A 22,448-nucleotide genomic window follows, 5' to 3' on the forward strand; every position below is an offset into this window, starting at 1 on the left:
CACCTGGGCTGGACTGGAACCAATGTCCTTGGGGGTGCTTTTGCTAACGCTGTTGGGGAGGGTTTAAACTAATGTGGCAGGGGGTTGGGAACCAAATGAGGAGGTCAGTGGACAGTAAGGAGGTAGTAACTAAAGCCTGTAAGGAACTAGATAATGAAGTCAGCGTGACGAAGGGAAAGAGTAGGCAGGGAGCAGATGATGAAAGCAAAGGGACTGGTGGTCTGAGGTGCATTTGTTTTAATGCAAGCAGTGTAGTAGGTAAGGCAGATGAACTTAGGGCTTGGATTAGTACCTGGGAGTATGATGTTATTGCTATTACTGAGACTTGGTTAAGGGAAGGGCATGATTGGCAACTAAATATCCCAGGATATCGATGCATCAGGCGGGATAGAGAGGGAGGTAAAAGGGGTGGAGGAGTTGCATTACTGGTCAAAGAGGATATCACAGCTGTCCTGAAGGAAGGCACTATGGAGGACTCGAGCTGTGAGGCAATATGGGCAGAACTCAGAAATAGGAAGGGTGCGGTAACAATGTTGGGGCTGTACTACAGGCTTCCAGACAGCGAGCGTGAGATAGAGGTACAAATATGTGAACAGATTATGGAAAGATGTAGGAGCAACAGGGTGGTGGTGATAGGGGATTTTAATTTTCCCAACATTGACTGGGATTCACTTAGTGTTAGAGGTCTAGATGGAGCAGAATTTGTAAGGAGCATCCAGGAAGGTTTTCTAGAGCAGTATGTAAATAGTCCAACTCGGGAAGGGGCCATACTGGACCTGGTGTTGGGGAATGAGCCCGGCCAGGTGGTTGAAGTTTCAGTAGGGGACTACTTTGGGAATAGTGATCACAATTCCGTAAGTTTTAGAATACTCATGGACAAAGACGAGAGTGGTCCTAAAGGCAGAGTGCTAAATTCGGGGAAGGCCAACTATACCAAAATTCGGCAGGAGCTGGGTTATGTAGATTGGGAGCAGCTGTTTGAAGGTAAATCCACATTTGATATGTGGGAGGCTTTTAAACAGAGGTTGATTAGCGTGCAGGAGAGACATGTTCCTGTGAAAATGAGGGATAGAAATGGCAAGATCAGGGAACCATGGATGACAGGTGAAATTGTGAGACTAGCTAAGAGGAAAAAGGAAGCATACATAAGGTCTAGGCGGCTGAAGGAAGACGAAGCTTTGGAAGAATATCGGGAATGTAGGACCAATCTGAAACGAGGAATTAAGAGGGCTAAAAGGGGTCATGAAATATATTTAGCAAACAGGGTTCAGGAAAATCCCAAAGCCTTTTATTCATATATAAGGAGCAAGAGGGTAACTAGAGAAAGGATTGGCCCACTCAAGGACAAAGGAGGAAAGTTATGCGTGGAGTCAGAGAAAATGGGTGAGATTCTAAACGAGTACTTTGCATCGGTATTCACCGAGGAGAGGGACATGACGGATGTTGAGGTTAGGGACAGATGTTTGATTACTCTAGGTCAAGTCGGCATAAGGAGGGAGGAAGTGTTGGGTATTCTAAAAGGCATTAAGGTGGACAAGTCCCCAGGTCCGGATGGGATCTATCCCAGGTTACTGAGGGAAGCGAGTGAGGAAGTAGATGGGGCCTTAACAGATTCCTTAAACACGGGTGAGGTCCCGGAGGACTGGAGAATTGCTAATATTGTCCCCTTGTTTAAGAAGGGTAGCAGGGATAATCCAGGTAATTATAGACCGGTGAGCCTGACGTCAGTGGTAGGGAAGCTGCTGGAGAAGATACTGAGGGATAGGATCTATTCCCATTTGGAAGAAAATGGGCTTATCAGTGATAGGCAACATGGTTTTGTGCAGGGAAGGTCATGTCTTACCAACTTAATAGAATTCTTTGAGGAAGTGACAAAGTTGATTGATGAGGGAAGGGCTGTAGATGTCATATACATGGACTTCAGTAAGGCGTTTGATAAGGTTCCCCATGGTAGGTTGATGGAGAAAGTGAAGTCGCATGGGATCCAGGGTGTACTAGCTAGATGGATAAAGAACTGGCTGGGCAACAGGAGACAGAGAGTAGCAGTGGAAGGGAGTTTCTCAAAATGGAGACGTGTGACCAGTGGTGTTCCACAGGGATCCGTGCTGGGACCACTGTTGTTTGTGATATACATAAATGATTTGGAGGAAAGTATAGGTGGTCTGATTAGCAAGTTTGCAGACGACACTAAGATTGGTGGAGTATCAGATAGTGACGGGGACTGTCAGAGAATACAGCAGAATATAGATAGATTGGAGAGTTGGGCAGAGAAATGGCAAATGGAGTTCAATCAGGGTAAATGCGAGGTGATGCATTTTGGAAGATCCAATTCAAGAGTGAACTATACAGTAAATGGAAAAGTCCTGGGGAAAATTGATGTACAGAGAGATTTGGGTGTTCAGGTCCATTGTTCCCTGAAGGTGGCAACGCAGGTCAATAGAGTGGTCAAGAAGGCATACGGCATGCTTTCCTTCATCGGACGGGGTATTGAGTATAAGAGTTGGCAGGTCATGTTACAGTTGTATAGGACTTTGGTTCGGCCACATTTGGAATACTGCGTGCAGTTCTGGTCGCCACATTACCAAAAGGATTTAGACGCTTTGGAGAGGGTGCAGAGGAGGTTCACCAGGATGTTGCCTGGTATGGAGGGCGCTAGCTATGAAGAGAGGTTGAGTAGATTAGGATTATTTTCATTAGAAAGACGGAGGTTGAGGGGGGACCTGATTGAGGTGTACAAAATCATGAGAGGTATAGACAGGGTGGATAGCAAGAAGCTTTTTCCCAGAGTGGGGGATTCAATTACTAGGGGTCACGAGTTCAAAGTGAGAGGGGAAAAGTTTAGGGGGGATATGCGTGGAAAGTTCTTTACGCAGAGGGTGGTGGGTGCCTGGAATGCGTTGCCAGCGGAGGTGGTAGATGCGAACACGATAGCATCTTTTAAGATGTATCTAGACAGATCCATGAATGGGCAGGAAGCAAAGAGATACAGACCTTTAGAAAATAGGCGACATGTTTAGGTAGAGGATCTGGATCGGCGCAGGCTTGGAGGGCCGAAGGGCCTGTTCCTGTGCTGTAATTTTCTTTGTTCTCTTTGTTCTCTTTGTTCTTTGACTTGTTTACTAATCAAAACTAGCAACCTACTGGTGACTTCTTTTTTAAAAAATACTACAAAGTTCAGCCATCTCTTCAAGATTTCAGAGAAATCACTGTCCATAATTCAAATATAAGTCCTTAACGTATTTTACAAAAGAAATAGAAGCAATCTCTTAACAAAACTAAGACGGTAGAGAAGCCATGGTGGACATTTAAAGAGATATTTTATAACACTCAATAGAGATACATTCCATTGAAAAAGAAAGACTCCACGAGAAGGATGCACCATCTGTGTCTAACTAAGGAAGTTAATGGTGGTATCAAATGGAAAGAAAAGGCGTACAATGCTGCGAAGATTAGTGATAGGCCAGAAGATTGGGAACATTTTAGAAACCAGCAAAGGATGACTGAAAAAAATAACTAGGGCAAAATTGAAGTATGAGAGAAAACCAGCAGGAAATATAAAAGCTCACAGTAAAAGCTTCTACAAATATGTAAAAAGAAAGAGAGTAGCTAAAGTGAGCATTGGGCCCTTGTTGAGTGGAACTGGGGAATTAGTAATAGGAAACAAGGAAATGTCAGAGACTTTGAGCAAGTATTTTGTATCTGCCTTCACAGGATAAGACACAAAAAGCATCCCAAGAATAGTAGAAAACCAGGAGGCAAAAGGAAGGGAGGAACTAAAACAATCACTATCATTAGAGAAAAAGTTCTGGGAATTCTGATGGGACTAAGGCGGACATGTCCCCTGGGCCTGATGGCCTGCATCCTAGGGTCATAAAGAAAGTGGCTGCAGAAATAATGGATGCATTGGTTGTATTCTTCCAAAATTCCCTAGATTCTGGGAAGGTCCCAGCAGATTGTAAAACAACAAATGTAACACCTCTGTTCAAGAAAAAAGAGACAGAAAGCTGGAAATTATAGGCCAGTTAGCCTAACATCTGTCATCGGGAAAATGCTAGAATCTATTATTAAGGAGGTTATAGCAGGGTACTTAGAAACTGTTAATGCGATCAGGCCGAGACAACATAGTTTTGTGAAAGGGAAATCGTGTTTGACTAATTTAGTTCTTTGAGGATGTAGCAAGCAAAGTGGATAAAGGTGAACTAGTAAATGTAGCGTTTCTCCATCTCCGACGCATCTGCTCTGATGATGCTACCTTCCATGACGGTGCTTCTGATATGACCTCCTTTTTCCTCAACCGAGGATTTCCCCCCACTGTGGTTGACAGGGCCCTCAACCGTGTCCGGCCCATTCCCTGCACCCCTACCCTCACCCCTTCCCCTCCCTCCCAGAACCGTGACAGGGTTCCCCTTGTCCTCACTTTTCACCCCATCAGCCTCCATATCCAAAGGATCATCCTCCGCCATTTCCGCCACCTCCAGCGTGATGCCACTACCAGTCGCATCTTCCCCTCCCTTCCTCTGTTCAGCATTCCAAAGGGATCGTTCCCTCCGCGACACCCTGGTCCACTCCTCCATTATCCCCACCACCTCGTCCCCGTCCCATGGCACCTTCCCCTGCAATCGCAGGAGGTGTAATACCTGCCCATTTACCTCCTCTCTCCTCACTATCCCAGGCCCCAAACACTCCTTTCAGGTGAAGCAGCGATTTACTTGTACTTCTTTCAATGTAGTATACTGTATTCGCTGCTCACAGTGTGGTCTCCTCTACATTGGGGAGACCAAGCGCAGACTGGGTGACCGCTTTGCGGAACATCTCCGCTCAGTCCGCAAGCAGGACCCTGAGCTTCCGGTTGCTTGCCATTTCAGCACTCCCCCCTGCTCTCACGCTCACATCTGTGTCCTGGGATTGCTGCAGTGTTCCAGTGAACATCAACGCAAGCTCGAGGAACAGCATCTCATCTACCGATTAGGCACACTACAGCCTGCCGGACTGAACATTGAGTTCAATAATTTCAGAGCATGACAGCCCCCCATTTTACTTTCATTTTTAGTTATTTTTTTCTTTCCTTTTTTTACATTCTTTTTTACATTTTTTACAATCTTTTTTTTTGCATTTATTTCATTTCATCTTAGTTTGTTCAGTTTGCTTACCCACTTTTTTTTCAGGTTTGCACTTGCTGCTGTTCAATATTCAGTGTATTAACACCTAATCTGTACTACTGCTTTGTCTTTCAACACACCATTAACATATTGTTTGCCTTTGCTCCGTGACCTTTTGGTCAGCTATGTGGCCTGGTCCAATCTAGACCTCCTTTGTTATCTCTTGCCCCACCCCCACCTCACTTGCTTATAACCTGTGACTTTTCTAATATTTGTCAGTTCCGAAGAAGGGTCACTGACCGAAACGTTAACTCTGCTTCTCTTTTCACAGATGCTGCCAGACCTGCTGAGTGGTTCCAGCATTTCTTGCTTTTATTATAGTAAATGTAGCGTATTTGAATTTCCAAAAGGCATTCGATAAAATGCCACATAAAAGGTTACCACACAAGATAAGAGCTCATGGTGTTCAGGGTAATTTATTAGCATGGATGGAGGACTGGCTAACTAACAGGAAACAGAGAGTCAGGATAAATGACTCATTTTCAGGATGACAAACTGTAACTGGTGGAGTGCCACAGGGATCAGTGCTGGGACCTCAACTATTTACAATCTATATTAATGACTTGGATGAAGGGGCTGAGAGTATTGCCGCCAAATTTGCTGATGATGCGAAGATAGGTAGGAAAGCAAGTTGTGAGGAGGACACAAAGAGTCTGCAAAGGGATATAAATAGGTTGAGCGAGTGGGCAAAAATTTGGCAGATGGAGTATACTGTGGGTAAATGTCGTTGCCCACTTTGGCAAGAAGAATAGAAAAACAGAATATTATTTGCATGGAGATAGACTGCAGAATGCTGTGGTACAGAGGGACCTGGATGTCCTACATGAATTGGAAAACATCAGCCTGCAAGTAATTCGGAAGGCAAATGGAGTGTTGGCCTGTATTGCAAGGATGATGGCGTATAAAAGTAGAGAAAACTTGGTGAGACCACAGCTCGAGTACTGCGTAAAGTTTTGATCTCCTTATTTAAGGAGGGACATACTTGCATTGGAAACAGATCAGAGGAGGCTCACTAGGCTGATTCCTGGTATGAGGGTTTGTCTTATGAGGAAAGGTTGAGCAGGTCGGGCCTATACTCATTGGAGTTTAGAAGAATGAGAGGTGATCTTATTGAAACATAAAAAATACTGAGAAGTCTTGACAGGGTAAATACTGAGAGGATGTTTCCTTCATGGAGGAATCCAGAACTGGGGGCGTAGTCTTACATTTAAGATGGCGATCAGGAGGAATTTCTTCATCAGAGGTTCGTTAGTGTTTGGAACTCTCTCTTAGAGAGCAGTGGAGGCTGAGTCATTAAATATATTCAAGGCTGAGTTAGACAGATTTTTGATTGACAAGAAAGCTAAGTGTGATGGACGGCAGACAGGGAAGCGGAGATAAGGCCACAATCAGATCAACCATGATCTAATGAATAGTGGAGCAGGCTCGAGGGGCTGAATGGCCGAATCCTGCTCTTCTTTCTTATGTCCTTATGTTCTGTCCAGACCCTTCGTGATTTTTAACACCTCTATCAAATTTCCTCTCTACCTTCTCTGCTCCAAGGACAGCAGATCCAGCTTTTCCAACCTTTCCACATAACTCAAGTTCCTCATTCTGGAAGCAATCTCGTGAATCTTTTCTGACCCTCTCGAATGTTTTCACATCCTTCCGAAAGTGTTGTGGCAGAACTGGATGCAATACTCCATTTGAGCCCGAATTAATGTTTTGTACAGGTTTATCATAACGCCCTTGTTTTTGTACTGTATGCCCCTCTTTATAAAATTCAGAATCCCATATGCTTTATTAACCACTTTGTCACTCGCCCTGCAACCTTTAATGATTTGTGCACAAATAACACAAGTCTCTCTGCTCCTACGGCCCCTTTAGAATTGTACTATTTAATTTATATTGCCTGTCCTTGTTTTTCCTACCAAATGAATCACTTCATACTTTTCTGCATTAAATTTCATCTGCCACCTGTTTGCCCATTCCACCAGCCTATGACCTCTTGAATTTTATTGCTATCAATCGCCATTGATAAAACATGGACTTTAGGACATGACTGAGATAAGTTAATTATATCTCAGCTGATAGTTTAGTTCTGTTTTTGTACAATTTTATCAGTAACGACCTTGAGTTACTGCATCTGATTCAGTTCTATTAAGGTACAACAAAACAGTTCCATCCCACCAGAACCTAATACACTGAAACAAAAGCAGAAAATGTGGCAAAATCTCAGCAGGTCTGGCAGCATCTTTTGAGAGAGAAACAGAGTTAACATTTCAAGTCTGTGACCTTTCATCAGAAAGGGCAAAGGTTAGAAATGTAACAGGTTTTGAGCGAGTGAAAAGGGGGAGGTGGGGAAGAAGAATTTCTAATTTTTGTTCTTCTTCCCCTCTCCCCCCTTTCACTTGCTCAAAATCTGTTACATTTCTAACCTTTGCCCATTTTGAGGCAAGGTCATCGACCTGAAACATTAATTCTGTTTCTCTCTCCACAGGTCCTGCCTGACCTGCTGATTATTTCCAGCATTTTCTGTTTTTGTTTCAGATTTCCAGCATTCACAGTATTTTTCATTATTTGTATAAATGAACTCTCCCAAAAACAGGCATTTATTGGGAGACCCAAATACCTTACATGGTAAAATAGAAATTTGTAGCACGGAAGGAAGCCATTCAAATATACAAGTGGTGCTCTGAATCAATGGACTCTTACCACTCGAACTCTAGACAGACTTCAATACACCAAGCTGTTTTGCAATGTAAAACATGGGACACAACCTGCTGCTAAGCCGCTGTACCTGGAACTTTCAGTGAGTTGGGATCACTGTCGCTTCCCTTTCAGCTTCCTTCATTTTTGTCCAAAATTCCTGTGAGGTCAGCATATAGGGGTCAGCACGGGGTGGCAACAGATTTCATGAGAGAAATTACTTTTCTGGAATGGGGAGCTCTTTACCCAGCATGCATAGTGGTAGCGAATGTGATCTATCTCTGGGATTGACTGCTTGCAAGGCTCGATGCCAGGGATAGAGTGGTTTCTTTGACAATTCTACTGAAAGGTTTACAGGATGTGCACTGACCGTTTTAAAAACAAGAATACCTGCAGAAATAGGACAGCCGGGTTTAACTTAATCACTTTTGTTGATAGCAGCTTTTGAAAACTGAGTTCAAATTCTCAAACAGCCTTCAAGGTATTTGAACGTACATTCAGCTTCTAGATGACCAGTCCAGTAACATAACCACTATATTATTATCCCCCTATTTTCAGTGTTCTCCCTGATGTGACAAAGCATTTCTTGATCCACTGCCAGACGCTTTAGCATATGGCATGTCCCTTGCCGGTTATCACAAGAACACGAGGGGCTGGATTTTACAACTCCCCTGACATCGGGGGTCATGGCGAGGCAGGCCGGAAAATTCCTCCAGCAGAGGCCCGCCACAGGCCTCAACGCTGGTAAGGCCTGGCCCGATATTGCTGGCGGCAGCAAGGCCTCGTGGCAGCAACCCATCCTGCCGCTTGGTGACGGGACCAACATTTAAATATGTTAATTTATTAAAATAAATGAACTAATTACATACCCGTTCCGCCAGCCATTCCGGGGCGATATTGGTGCCAGTGTCTGGCATTCCCGTGCCTTCACTTACCCATCTGGGTTTCTGAGGTGGAACGCTGGTGGGGAGCGGGGAGCAGGTAAGTTTTTCAGTGTTGGGGGGTGTGAGGAGCGGGGTCAGACTAATTTCTTTGGTCTAGGGGGTGGTGGGAAGGGGTAAAGTTGATGAACTTTGTGGAGGGAAGGTCGAGAGCCGCAGGATAAGTGTTTTGCAGGGGTGGAGGGAGAGGGCAGGTAATTACCTCTATGTTTATTGTGGGGGGGGGGGGGGTGGGGGAGTGGGCGGTGATGGAAGTGGGTCAGGATCACTTTATTTCATTTTCAGAATCATTACTCCTTTAAAAATTAACATTGCAATGTAGGGCTCGCAGCCCTTTAAAAAGGTGTCGGTGGCTGCGCAGTGGAGCCTGATGCCATTAGATTTAGATTAGGGATACAGCACTGAAACAGGCCCTTCGGCCCACCGAGTCTGTGCCGAATATCAACCACCCATTTATACTAATCCTACATTAATCCCATATTCCTACCAAACATCCCCACCTGTCCCTATATTTCCCTACCACCTACCTATACTAGTGACAATTTATAATGGCCAATTTACCTATCAACCTGCAAGTCTTTTGGCTTGTGGGAGGAAACCGGAGCACCCGGAGAAAACCCACGCAGACACAGGGAGAACTTGCAAACTCCACACAGGCAGTACCCGGAATTGAACCCGGGTCCCTGGAGCTGTGAGGCTGCGGTGCTAACCACTGCGCCACTGTGCCCCCTCCATGTCATCGGTGAGCTTGTAAAATCCAGCCCACAAACACAAGAAATAGGAGCAGAAATGGACCATATGGCCCATTGAGCCTGCTGATCTTGGGCTTCAATTCAACTTTCCTGCCTGGTTCCCATATCTCTTGATTCCCTGTGAGACCAAAAATCTAGCTATCCCAGCCTTAAATGTATTCAACAATGCAGCATCCACAACTCTCTGGGGTAGAGATTTCCAAAGATTCACAACCCTTTGAGTGAAGCAATTTCTCCTCATCTCAGTCCTGAATCATCGGCCCCTTATCCTGAGACTGTGTCCCCGTGTTCTAGATTCCTTGACCAGTGGGAACAATCTCTCACCTTCTACCCGATCAAGCCCTTTCAGAATCTTGTATGTCCCAATTGGATCGCCTCTCATTCTTCTAAACTCCGGAGAATATCGGCCCAATTTACTCAGCCTTCATCAGAGGCCAATCCCCTCATCCCAGAGACCAACTTAGTAAATCTTCGCTGCACTGTCTCCAGTGCAAGTATATCCTTTCTTAAATGTGGAACCAAAACTGCACACAGTATTCCAGGTGCAGTCTCACCAAAGCCCTGTACAATTATTGTAATACTTCTTTATTCCTGTACTCCAATCCCCTTGCAATAAAGGCCAACATGCCATTTGCCTTCCTAATAGCCTGCTGTACCTGCATGTTAACTTTATGTATTCCTTGTTCGAGTACACCCAAATCTCTCTAAACATCGACACTTACTAGTTTCACACCTTTTAAAAAATATTCTGCTTTTCTATTTTCATGACCAAAGTGAACAACTTCACACTTCCCTACATTATACTCCATTTGCCATCTTGTTGCCCACTCACTTAACCTATCTATATCTCTTTGCAGCCTCTCTACATCCTCCCCACAGCTCACCTTTCCACCGACCTTTGTATCATCAGGAAACTTAGATACAATTTTCTCTGTCTCTTCATCTAAGTCATTAATATAGATATTAATGTAAATAGCTGAGGTCCCAGCACTGATCCTTGCGGCACCCCACTATTCATTGCCTACCAACTTGAAAATGCCCCATTTATGCCCACTCTCTGCTTCCTGTCTGTTAACCAATCCTCTATCCACGCTAATATATTACCCCTTCCTATCTTTTTTTTTAAGGGCTCATGGAGTTGGAGGGAATAAACTCCAGTCATGTATCTTAATGTAGTTATTGGAGAATGGAAGACTTACAGGCTCAATGAAAGAAGCTTTCATGCAATTTAATGAACCATTGCTCAAGCATCCACTAGGTGTCTGATTTCCAGATTGTTTTCTGAACCAACAAAGGACCTACATACTAGAGGGTTCAAAGACTGAATCTCTTTAGTTCGAGTTAAGGAAGAAATGAGGAGCTGTTACATTGCTCTTTACTATAGACCCCAAATATTGAGAAGGAGATGGAGGAGCAAATATGGAGGGAAATTTTGGAGAAAAATAATAGAGCAGTAATAGTGTGGGTCTTCAATTACCCTAATATAGACTGGGGAGAAAATAGAGGAGATTAAAGGCAAGGAGGACAAAGAAAGGCTAAAATGTGTACAAGAGAATTTTCTTAATCAGTACAGGCTGGATTTTAAGAGTCTGCTGTCGCTCCTGGCAGTAAACTCAAAAAATGGTGGCGCACACGTGCGCGCCGTGTGCCGAAGAGCCACCGTAATCTCCCGCACGGCGGCTTATTTAAATAGCCAAGCACCCCATTCCCCCCACCCCCCCCACAATCACATGGAGGGCGCAGGCTGTCCATCATCAGCAATGGCGTCAGATGCCTGTACCATTTTTAATGGGGCAGTCAGCCCTGCTGGCAAATTTGAATTTTTAAAGTGAACTCCAAAATTTACAAAATAAAATTGTAACACCCCTTTCCAATCCCCCAATAAAAATTACAGTCAATTTTTTTCCTTCCCCCAAACACTTACCTTTGAATTCTGACCTTCCCCCCCCCTAGACTGCACAAGGTTGAAAGTGCACCCCTTCCCAGCATCCTCGACACTGATGATGCTTATTTAAATGTGCAGGCTTGAATATTTGCCATCTTGAACTTACTGAGGTGTTGTAGAGTTCTAGTGGTTAAAACGCAGACCAAAGTTGGTGGTATGAACTTGGTTTACCTTCACAGATGCAGAGTCTCAAAATCACTTCATCATTTCTCTGTTGTAGTGGTTGTTCAGTTCTTGTCCAGCAGGGTTCTTCTGTTTAGCTGGATCTCTCATAGCCTTTGGCTGAAAAACTGGCTTTCTGTGGCCTTGGCTTGATCTCCTCTCTCTCGTCAAAGGGCTACCCTTTTAAGGTAAAAATCCATCACATTTGAGTTTCTGTTCGATGACACATGGCTCTCTTCCCTGGTGTGATCACACAATGGACACAATGTTATATGGCTGTGAAACATGGGCAACTTACATCGACCAGGAAAAGAAGCTCAATGATGTCTATCTTCGCTGTCTGCGATGCATTATGAGTATATCCTGGCAGGACAAAATCACAAATGTAGAAGTCCTATCAAAGGCAGAACTCCCAAGTGTGTTGGCAGTAATCAAACAGAGATGGCTTCAAAGGATTGAATACACCCGCAGGATGGAAGACAGTTGCAGACCCACAGACTTTCTGTATGGGAGGTAGCCAGGGCCAGAAGAGCAGTGGGGCTCCCAAAGCTCCGCTTCAAGGATGCTTGCAAGTGTGAGATGAAAGCCCTAAATGTTGACTATCGCACCTAGCGGTCACTAGCTGGTGAAAGAGGGATATGGTGACACACCCTGTGGACTGGTGTGCACGACTATGATGACCAGTTGCTACAACAGCTTGGCAACGGGCACCAATGTCAAAAACAACAACTCACAGCATCACTTGGTAGCTTCACGTGCAGCACTTGTAGCAGAACCTGCTTCTCAAGGATTGGCCTTCACAGCCATCAGAAAAGGTGCACCAAGAGAAGACACCCCAGCGAAATGGATTTTTCGTAGATGGAAGGATGCCAACAATACTCTGTCCTACAGTGTGGTTACTGTCAGGGGACCTGTAAATTACTCTCCCAAGTCATTCTTACATTTGCTATTTGACTGCCATGTAACTGTGGATTTGGTATCTTTGGATAGCACATATAGAGAGGTGGTCACACCGCAGGTTCAGACTCCACAGGCAGGAAAGGAATGGGTGACCACCAGGCAGAGCAAGAGGACTAGGCAGGCAGTTCAGGAATCTCCCGTGGCCATTCTCCTGCAAAACAGATTTACTGCTTTGAATACTGTTGGGGGGAATGGCCTCTCAGGGGAAAGCAGCAACAGCCCAATTCGTTGCACCACGGTTGGCTCTGCTGCACAGGGGAGGAGTAAAAAGTGTGGGAATGCAATAGTTATAGGGGATTCAATTGTAAGGGGAATAGATAGGAATTTCTGTGGCCGCAAACGAGACTCCAGGATGGTATGTTGCCTCCCTGGTGCTAGGGTCAAGGATGTCTCAGAGCGGTTATAGGACATTCTGAAGGGGGAGGGTGAACAGCCAGTGGTCGTGGTACACATTGTTACAAACGACGTAGGTAAAAAAAGGGTGAGGTCCTAAAAGCAGAATATAGGGAGTTAGGAAGTAAGTTGAAAAGTAGGACCTCAAAGGTAGTGATCTCAGGATTACTACCTGTGCCACGTGCTAGTCAGAGTAGAAATAGCAGGATCTATTGGATGAATACGTGGCTGAAGAGGTGGTGTGAAGGGGAGGGTTTTAGATTCCTGGGGCATTGGGACCGGTTCTGGGGGAGGTGGGACCAGTACAAACTGGACAGGTTACACTTGGGCAGGACTGGGGCTAATGTCCTGGGGGAGTATTTGCTAGAGTGGTTGGGGAGGGTTTAAACTAAAATGGCAGGGGGTGGGAACCTTTGCAAGGAGTCAGAGGAGGGGGTATCAAAGACAAGAACAAAAAACAGGAAGGGCAATAAGAAAAGCGACAGGCAGAGAAATCAAGGGTCAAAATCAAACAGGACCACAGTGAAAAATAGTGGGAAGGGGACAAGTAACGTTAAAAAAACAAGCCTTAAGGCTTTGTGCCTTAATGCGCAGAGCATTCGCAATAAAGTGGATGAATTAATCACGCAAATCGATGTAAATGGGTATGATATCGTCGGGATTACGGAGACATGGCTGCAAGATGACCATGGATGGGAAATGAACATCCAGGGGTATTCAGTATTTAGGAAGGACAGACAAAAAGCAAAAGGTGGTGGAGTAGCATTTCTGGTTAAAGAGGAAATTGACACAATAGTGAGGAAAGATATTGGCTCTGACAATGTGAAATTTGTATGGGTTGAGCTGAGAAACACTAAGGGGCAAAAAAACATTCGTGGAGGTTGTATATAGACCCCCAAACTGTAGTGGTGATGTTGGGAATGGCAATAAACAGGAAATTAGAGATGCATGCGATAAAGGAACATGTGTAATTATGGGTGAGTTTCACCTGCATATAGATTGGGCAAATCAAATTAGTCACAATACCGTAGAGGAGGAATTCTTGGAGTGTAAATGGGATGGTTTTCTGGACCAATACATTGAACCAACTAGAGAACAGGCCATCCTAGACTGTGTAATGAGAGAGGAATAATTGACAATCTAGTGGTGCGAGACCCCTTGGGGACGAGCGACCAGAATATGATAGAATTCTTCATCAAGATGGAGAGTGACGTAGTTGATTCTGAGACAATGGTCCTGAATCTTAGTAAAGAAAACTACGAAGGTATGAGGCGCGAGTTGGCCATGACGGATTGGGAAACGTTACTTAAAGGGATGATGGTGGATAGGCAATGGCAAGCATTTAAAGAGCACATGAATGAACTGCAGCAATTGTTTATCCCTGTCTGGAGCAAAAGTAAAATGGGAAAGTTAGCCACACCATGGCTTACAAGGGAAATTAGAGATAGCATTAGATCCAAGGAAGAGGCATATAAATTTGCCAGAAAAAACAACAAGCCTGAGGATTGGGAGCAGTTTAGAATTCAGCAAAGGAGGACCAAGGGATTGATTAAGAAGGGGAAAATAGAGTACTAGAGCAAACTTGTGGGGAACATAAAAACTGACTGTAAAAGTTTCTATAGATATGTGAAGAGAAAATGATTGGTGAAGACAAATGTAGGTCCCTCACAGTCAGAAACAGGGGAATTTATTATGGGGAACAAAGAAATGGCTGACCAGCTAAATGCATACTTTGGTTCTGCCTTCACAAAGGAGGACACAAATATCATACCAGAAATGTTGGGGAACACAGGGCTTAGTGAGAGAGAGGAACTAAAGAAAATCAGTATTAGTAGAGAAATGGTGTGGGGGAAATTGATGGGATTGAAGGCCGATAAATCCCCAGGGCCTGATGGTCTGCATCCCAGAGTACTTAAGGAAGTGGCCCGAGAAATAGTGGATGCATTGGTGGTCATCTTCCAAGAATCTATAGACTCTGGAACAGTTCCTACAGATTGGAAGGTAGCTAATGTAACCCCACTATTTAAAAAGGGAGGTAGAAAGAAAGCAGGGAATTATAGACCAGTCAGCCTGACGTCAGTAGTGGGGAAAATTCTAGAGTCCATTGTCAAAGATTTTATAGCAGAGCAATTGGAGAACAGTGATAGAATCGGGCAGAGTCAGCATGGATTTATGAAAGGAAAATCATGCTTGACAAATCTACTAGAATTCTTCGAGGATGTAACTAGTAGAGTTGATGAGGGGGAGCCAGTGGATGTGGTTTATTTGGACTTTCAGAAGGCTTTCGACAAAGTTCCACAGAAGAGATTAGCGTGTAAAATTAGAGCGCATGGGATTGGGGGTAGTGTATTGCGTTGGATAGAAAATTGGTTGGCAAACAGGAAACAAAGAGTAGGGGTAAATGGGTCTTTTTCCAAATGGCAGGCAGTGACTAGTGGGGTACTGCTGGGATCAGTGCTAGGACCCCAGCTATTCACAATATATATTAATGATTTAGATGAGGAATCTAAATGTAATATCTCCAAATTTGCAGATGACACAAAACTGGGTGGGAGGGTGAGTTGTGAGGAGGATGCAGAGAGGCTTCGATGTGATTTTGACAAGTTAAGTGAGTGGACAAATGCATGGCAGATGCAGTATAATGTGGATAAATGTGAGGTTATCCACTTTGGTAGCAAAAACAGGAAGACAGATTATTATCTGAATGGCAATAAACTGAGAGAGGGGAATATGCAGCGAGACCTGGGTGTTCTCGTACACCAGTCGCTAAAGGTAAGCATGCAGGTGCAACAGGCGGTAAAAAAGGCAAATGGTATGTTGGCCTTCATAGCGAGAGGATTCGAGTACAGGGGCAGGGATGTCTTGGTGCAATTATACAGGGCCTTGGTGAGGCCACACCTGGAATATTGTGTGCAGTTTTGGTCTCCTTATCTGAGGAAGGATGTTCTTGCTATAGAGGGAGTGCAGCGAAGGTTTACCAGACTGATTCCTGGGATGGCGGGACTGACATATGAGGAGAGATTGAGTCGGTTAGGATTATATTCGCTGGAGTTCAGCAGAGTGAGGGGGGATCTCATAGAAACCTATAAAATTCTAACAAGGCTTGACAGGGTAGATGCAGGAAGGATGTTCCCGATGATGGGGGAGTCCAGAACCAGGGGTCATATTCTAAGGATACGGGGTAAACCTTTCAGGACTGAGATAAGGAGAAATTTCTTCACCCAGAGAGTGGTGAGCCTGTGGAATTCGCTACCACAGAAAGCAGTTGAGGCCAAAACATTGTATGTTTTCAAGAAGGAGTTAGATGTAGCTGTTGGGTCTAAATGGATCAAAGGGTATGGGGCTAAAGGTTACTGAGTTGGATGATCAGCCATGATCATCATGAATCACGGAGCAGGCTCGAAGGGCCGAATGGCCTACTCCTGCTCCTTGTTTCTATGTTTTTATGTTTCTATGGTACATCATCGTTACACACTGTGTCTCAGCCTCAGTGTGTGACTGAGGAGATGACTGAGGCAATGTATATAATAGAGTTTAGTAATAATTCCACAGACAGTAAGAGCCTGTTATCTGACAGAGTTTATTCAGCATATTTCAGTGAACAGACAGAAACAACTTTATTTCAACAATTCCAATCATCTTAAGTAAGCCTCAGTAATTAAGCAATTAAACTGAAAGAGTACAAAATATCAGAGTGTAGCTCAGTGAGTGTCCTTATTACAGTGGGACCTTCAACATTACAGACTGAGAAAGTGACAGAGATCAGATTATTACAGTTTATTAATCAGAAATGAAAACATCATCATTGTATTAGTGAGCTATTACAATACATACTGATTGCTTACACAAATGGAAGACATTGTATTGTATGTAAAACAGTGGATTGTACAATATTCTGTCTTATCTGCAGTTAGGATAATCTTCTTTGTCCATTGTAATATCTAGATCTTCCCTCAACCACAACACTTTTTTTATTACTTAAAAGCAAGTTAACAAAGGTCTAATATGGGGTGACAGTGGAGGTTTGGTTCTAATTTACAGATCAGCTGAAGATTTCTGGCTTCTAAAATCAATATCATGGCCACCTTATTGCAATGTGTGTGATTCCTCATCGATAGACAACAATCAGAGCTTTATTAAAATAGTCCTAATGGACTATTATTGTGTTTGTATGATGGATGATGGAGCTTTGGTGAAATCCAGGATTCTAAACCTGGATTGCCAGCCAGATTGAGTTCCTGTTGCCTCAGGCATCCACAATGAAGAGTCCTTGGGACAAGCCATCCTGTCAGATCTTAACCTCAATGATCAGGTTCAGAGATGACGCACTGACCTTACGTGCGCTAAATCCCAAACACCAGTTATAAGGCTCTGTGGTGAAGAATCCATTCTACACACTTAGCCTACCAGGATAACACTGAAAGGCAATATCCAGCTCAGTAAGGAGCCCAAAAGAAGGCTGTCCTTTCAGTATGCTTTAGTGCCTACATTGAAGCTTAAAGAGACAATTTAAGAACATTTAGAAGAGCGACCGGGCATTAGATCCAACAAGCCTATCCTTTTTCCATAGATCAATTTTGTCTCCTATCACCAGCTCCCTTACTCCCTTCTCTCTACAGATCCCACTTATACTGTCCGCTTTAATCACCTTAACCTGGGAATCTACTTGGTAGAGATTTAAACAAATATAGATGCTGACACACATTGGACCCATCTATGCCTGAGATGAGAGTTTCTGGTGTTGCTGTAAGGTGACTGTGATTTCTGTTTGGATTTTGTAATTTGCTCAGTTTTAGCAACATTATATCTCCTTATTTAACCTCTCATTCAATATGCAATGCTGACAAAGAGATCTGAAAGTGTATCCATTTAACAAATTTCAAATTCTATTCTATTTCTAAACATTAATAAATCTCAACCAAAATCAGCGGATAAATGTCACCTGATCACCCCTGCATTGATACAAGGAGACAGGGACTGGAAACGTCAGCAAGAGTTTTATGTTGAGTGGACACAAAGGGTGACTCCACTATAGGTTTCCCAGTAATGACAGTTATTGGGAAAGTTCTTGTGATTCCACAGGTCTTTGTAACGTCTCACCGTGTGTACAACATGCCCAGAGGGAAGGTTATTGTACACATGTTCAGCAACCTCTCTTGCATCTTTCCAGTCATCTTTCCCCTCCATTAACTGCCTTATATGCGCATCATCAAGTGGAATTTTTGGATCAATGGCATAGGAGACAACAGCATTAACATCACTGAGCCTGAAAAAGTGAAACCGATTAGGCCCAATGACACAGTGATTGTCAAACCCAGAGACAGGATCATAGACCCGCACAGACCATTTCACCCAGTCATATTTGCCTGTTAAAGCCTCAATTATATAGGTTGCACACCCCTTGTTATCTCTCTCACCCTTGTTCTTTATAAGATCCTCAACATCTATTTCTGCCTGCTCTGCAAACTCATTTATGCACCGATCTATCATGGATTTCATTTTAGTCTCAACTTTGTTCATCTTTTCATTCCATTCTTTCTTTAATGCCTCTACATCAGTTCCAGTGATGGCAGCATGACCCACCAGGGCAATCAGGCCGATACAGAAGAGCTCTTTCACTCGGCAGCACAAACCTTCCATGATACGCCGATTCCTCTGGTCATATCCCATGGCGGTTTCCAGGATGGGTTTACCAAAGATGGCAGAATATCCCATCACACCATCAAAGAGAGTGTGAAGGTTCTGGTCACCTTTAGTCACATCAAAGTGTGTCAGGAATTCTCGTTTCTCATTCTCCCGGAATTCTGGTGCTGCTTTAATGATGTCCATGTACTTCCTGAACTGGTTTTTCAAATTCTCTTCGATGGGGAAATATTGATTATTAATCGTACTTTTCTCTATCTCCCAAAGCACTTGCTTAATCTGATCTGAAATAATATCTAGCTGGTTCCTGACTGCCTGGAACTGCTCCTTCATGTATGTGAGCTCCTCACTCTCTCGTTCGCCTAAGGCAAGTTTAAGAATGATTCCAGCTACCTGAAAAATGGGTTTCAATACCCCAGATACTGTCGCAAACCTTTCTCTGTTCTGAAATACTTTCATTGCAATCTTTGCATCATTGATGTTTGCCTTAAGCTCGGCAGCAGCTTGATCAAGCTCTTTGTCATTAGCCATGCTGATCTGGATGAGGATCTTGGGAACGAAGGCCAAATTGGGGTTGTTGCTTACACCAGGAGTCACTGAAAATGAAATGTTGGCATTTAGATTGGGATTAAATTATATTGAATATTCTGACCAAAAATCAACACTTTCTATAACTGTTCGATATCTTTCATTAACAAATCTAAGCCAAAGATCAAGGTCCATTGTATGGAAGGCCACTCAAGTTAACAAATTAAAAAGAAAGATTTGTATTTATGGAGTGCTTCATCATACCTCAGAAACAAATTACTTCTGAGTGTGGGTGACTGTTATTATGTTTTGTGAATAGCAACTCTCACAAACAGCAGTGAGCTGGTGTTGGTTGAGGGAAGAACATTGGCCAAGAAACTCTGAATTCTCTTCTATTCTGTGACTAGTACTACAGGACCCTTAACATCCATCTTTTGATATCCTCCTGGTAAATCTATGCTGTATGCAATTGAAATCTTAGCATCTATATTGGATTGCCCAAAACTGCACCGTGTGGTCTAACCAATGTTTTGTATGCATTCATCAGTACTTCTTTACTCTCGACAACTATTCTCCAGTCCCATGGCATAATTAACATATTGGGGTACATTGATGGAATTGAACTCCTTTCTGCTCATTTAGAACATCTATTTACCTACGATTCCAGGTGGTACCAGTGACTCCTGTATTTTGAAAAATCCAGCAGTGCAGTGAACTTGGCCAATCCTGCCATCCTGTGGAAGCACTGAATGTTCCAGCACGGGAGGAGCCACAGGATCTATTCTGGGGCCTCAGCTTTTCATCACAAGTATCAATGACTTGGATGACAGAAAAGAGATTTGTGTATCCAAGTTTGCAGATGATACTAGGTTGGGAGGCACAGTAAATTGTGCAGTCCAAGGGACAGAGCCTTGAAAGGATGTGGTGGACAACTGTTTAGTCATCCACCACCAGATCTGGCTGGACCACATAAAGCACGTTTAGAACATAGAACATTACAGCGCAGTACAGGCCCTTCAGCCCTCGATGTTGCGCCGACCTGTGAAACCATCTGACCTACACTGTGTTCTGCTGTCATGCACTAAAACTGCTTATTATTCCAGGATCATCTTGGAATGCAAAGCTAACCCCTGGATTCTTTTATGCACTGCAAACCATCTCTTTAAACCCCTCTGCCCTGTCTCCTCCACCCTAATATCCAACAATGGGCGGCACAGTGGCGCAGTGGTTAGCACCGCCGCCTCACAGCTCCTGCGACCTGGGTTCAATACTGGGTACTGCCTGTGTGGAGTTTGCAAGTTCTCCCTGTGTCTGCGTGGGTTTCCTCCGGGTGCTCCGGTTTCCTCCCACATGTCAAAGACTTGCAGGTTGTTAGGTAAATTGGCCATTATAAATTGCCCCTAGTATAGGTAGGTGGTAGGGAAATACAGGGACAGGTGGGGATGTGGTAGGAATATGGGATTAGTGTAGGATTAGTATAAATGGGTGCTGATGGTCGGCACAGACTCGGTGGGCCGAAGGGCCTGTTTCAGTGCTGTATCTCTAAATAAGTGTGAGGAGCTCAGGGACTTCATAATCACTAAGAAAGAGACCATCCAATCAACTGCCTCTGCCGCGTCCCTCCCTTCCACTAGCCCACCCGGGCCAAACTTCCTCTGAAGTTCCTCCCTGCCCTAGCCCTGATCTCACACCTTTCTTTAGTTTCTCTCCTTTCTCCCCTCATGCCCTATTTAAGCTCATCTTGTCCATGAGACACACCTCCTGAACTCTCAACCCTATTCCCACTAAATCCCATCTTCTCCTAGTCCCCATGTTAGCCGATATTGTCTCCAAAGACCTTGAATGTGCTGTCACCTCCCAAATGCATTGTCAGCTTTGCTGGAACTCCATGTTTGAATCCCTCCAGTTAGGTTTCCGCCCCTGTCTCAGCTGATCTGCTGCTGAAACCCTCATTCATGCCTTTGTTACCTTGAGACTTGACTATTCCAACACACTCCTGGCTGGTCTCCCACATTCTACTCTCCATAAACTTGAGCTCATCCAAAATTCTGCTGCCTGTGTCTGAAATTGCACCAACTCCTGTTCCCCTATCACCCCCTGTGCTGACCTACATTGACTCTTGGTCAAGCAATGCCGTGACTTTAAAATTGTCATCCTCATTTTCATATCTCTCCATGTTCTTGCACCTCTCAATCTCTGTAATCTCCTCCAGCCCCACAAGCCTCCAAGATCTCTGCGCTCCTCTAATTCTGGCCTCTTGTGCATCCTTGACTTCCATCGCTCCACCATTGGTGGCTATGACTCCAGCTGCTAGGGCCCTAAGCTCTGTAATTCCCTGCCTTCACCTTTTTGCTTCTCCACCTCCTTTTCAATGAGCAGGTTATTGCTGAGTAAGTGCCGCTTGATGGCATTATTGATGAGACCTTCCATTACTTTGCTGATGATCGAGGGTAGACTGATGGGTTGGTAACTGGCGGGATTGGATTTGTCCTGATTTTTGTGGCCAAGACATAGCTGGGCAATTTTCCACATTGCTGGGTAGTTGCCAGTGTTGTAGCTGTACTGGAATAGCTTGGCTAGGGGCACAGCAAGTTCTGGAGCACAAGTCTTCAATACTATTGCTGGAATGTTGTCAGGCCCCATAGTCTTTGCAGTATCCAGTGCCATCAGCTATTTCTTGATATTACATCGGGTGAATTGAATTGGCTGAAGGCTGGCATTTGTGATGCTGGGGACCTCAGGAGGAGGCTGAGATGGTTCATCCACTCGGCACTTCTGGCTGATGATGGATGCAAATATTTCAGCCTTGTCATTTGCAGACGTGCTGGGCTCCCTCATCATTGAGGATGGGGATGTTTGTGGAGCCTCCTCCTCCAGTTAGTTAGAACCATAGAACCACAGAAATGTTATGACTCAGAAGGAGGCCATTCAGCCCATCATGTCTGCGCCGGCTGAAAAAACTAGCTGCCCAATCTAATCCCACCTTCCAGCGCCTCGCAGGTTAAAGCATTTCAGGTACCTTTTAAAAGAGCTGAGGGCTTCTACCTCCACCACCGATCTGGGCAGTGAATTCCAGACACCTACCACCCTCTGAGTGAAAAAGTTTTTTCTCATGTCCCATGCCTATTCACCTTAGCAGAGAGGTTAGTGACAAGGGGGCATAGATTTAAAGGGATTGGTAGAAAAATTAGAGGGGAGATGAGGAAAATCTTTTTCACACAGAGGTTGGTGGGGGTCTGGGACTCACTGCCTGAAAGGGTAGTTGAAGTAGAAACCC

At 44.3% G+C, this 22,448-nt stretch overlaps 1 protein-coding gene across 1 annotated transcript; it reads right to left on the reverse strand.

Annotated features, from left to right (window-relative positions):
- Positions 1-17,998: 17,998 nt before the first annotated feature.
- On the reverse strand, positions 17,999-19,174 carry LOC137381281 (protein rapunzel-like). The gene has a single exon (XM_068053619.1). It carries the CDS (start codon positions 19,172-19,174, stop codon positions 17,999-18,001), a length of 1,176 nt encoding a protein of 391 aa, XP_067909720.1.
- Between the last annotated feature and the right edge of the window lie 3,274 nt (positions 19,175-22,448).

Source organism: Heterodontus francisci, chromosome 2 (genome assembly GCF_036365525.1).
Source record: "Heterodontus francisci isolate sHetFra1 chromosome 2, sHetFra1.hap1, whole genome shotgun sequence".
In the NCBI taxonomy this organism is placed as follows: Eukaryota; Metazoa; Chordata; class Chondrichthyes; order Heterodontiformes; family Heterodontidae; genus Heterodontus; species Heterodontus francisci.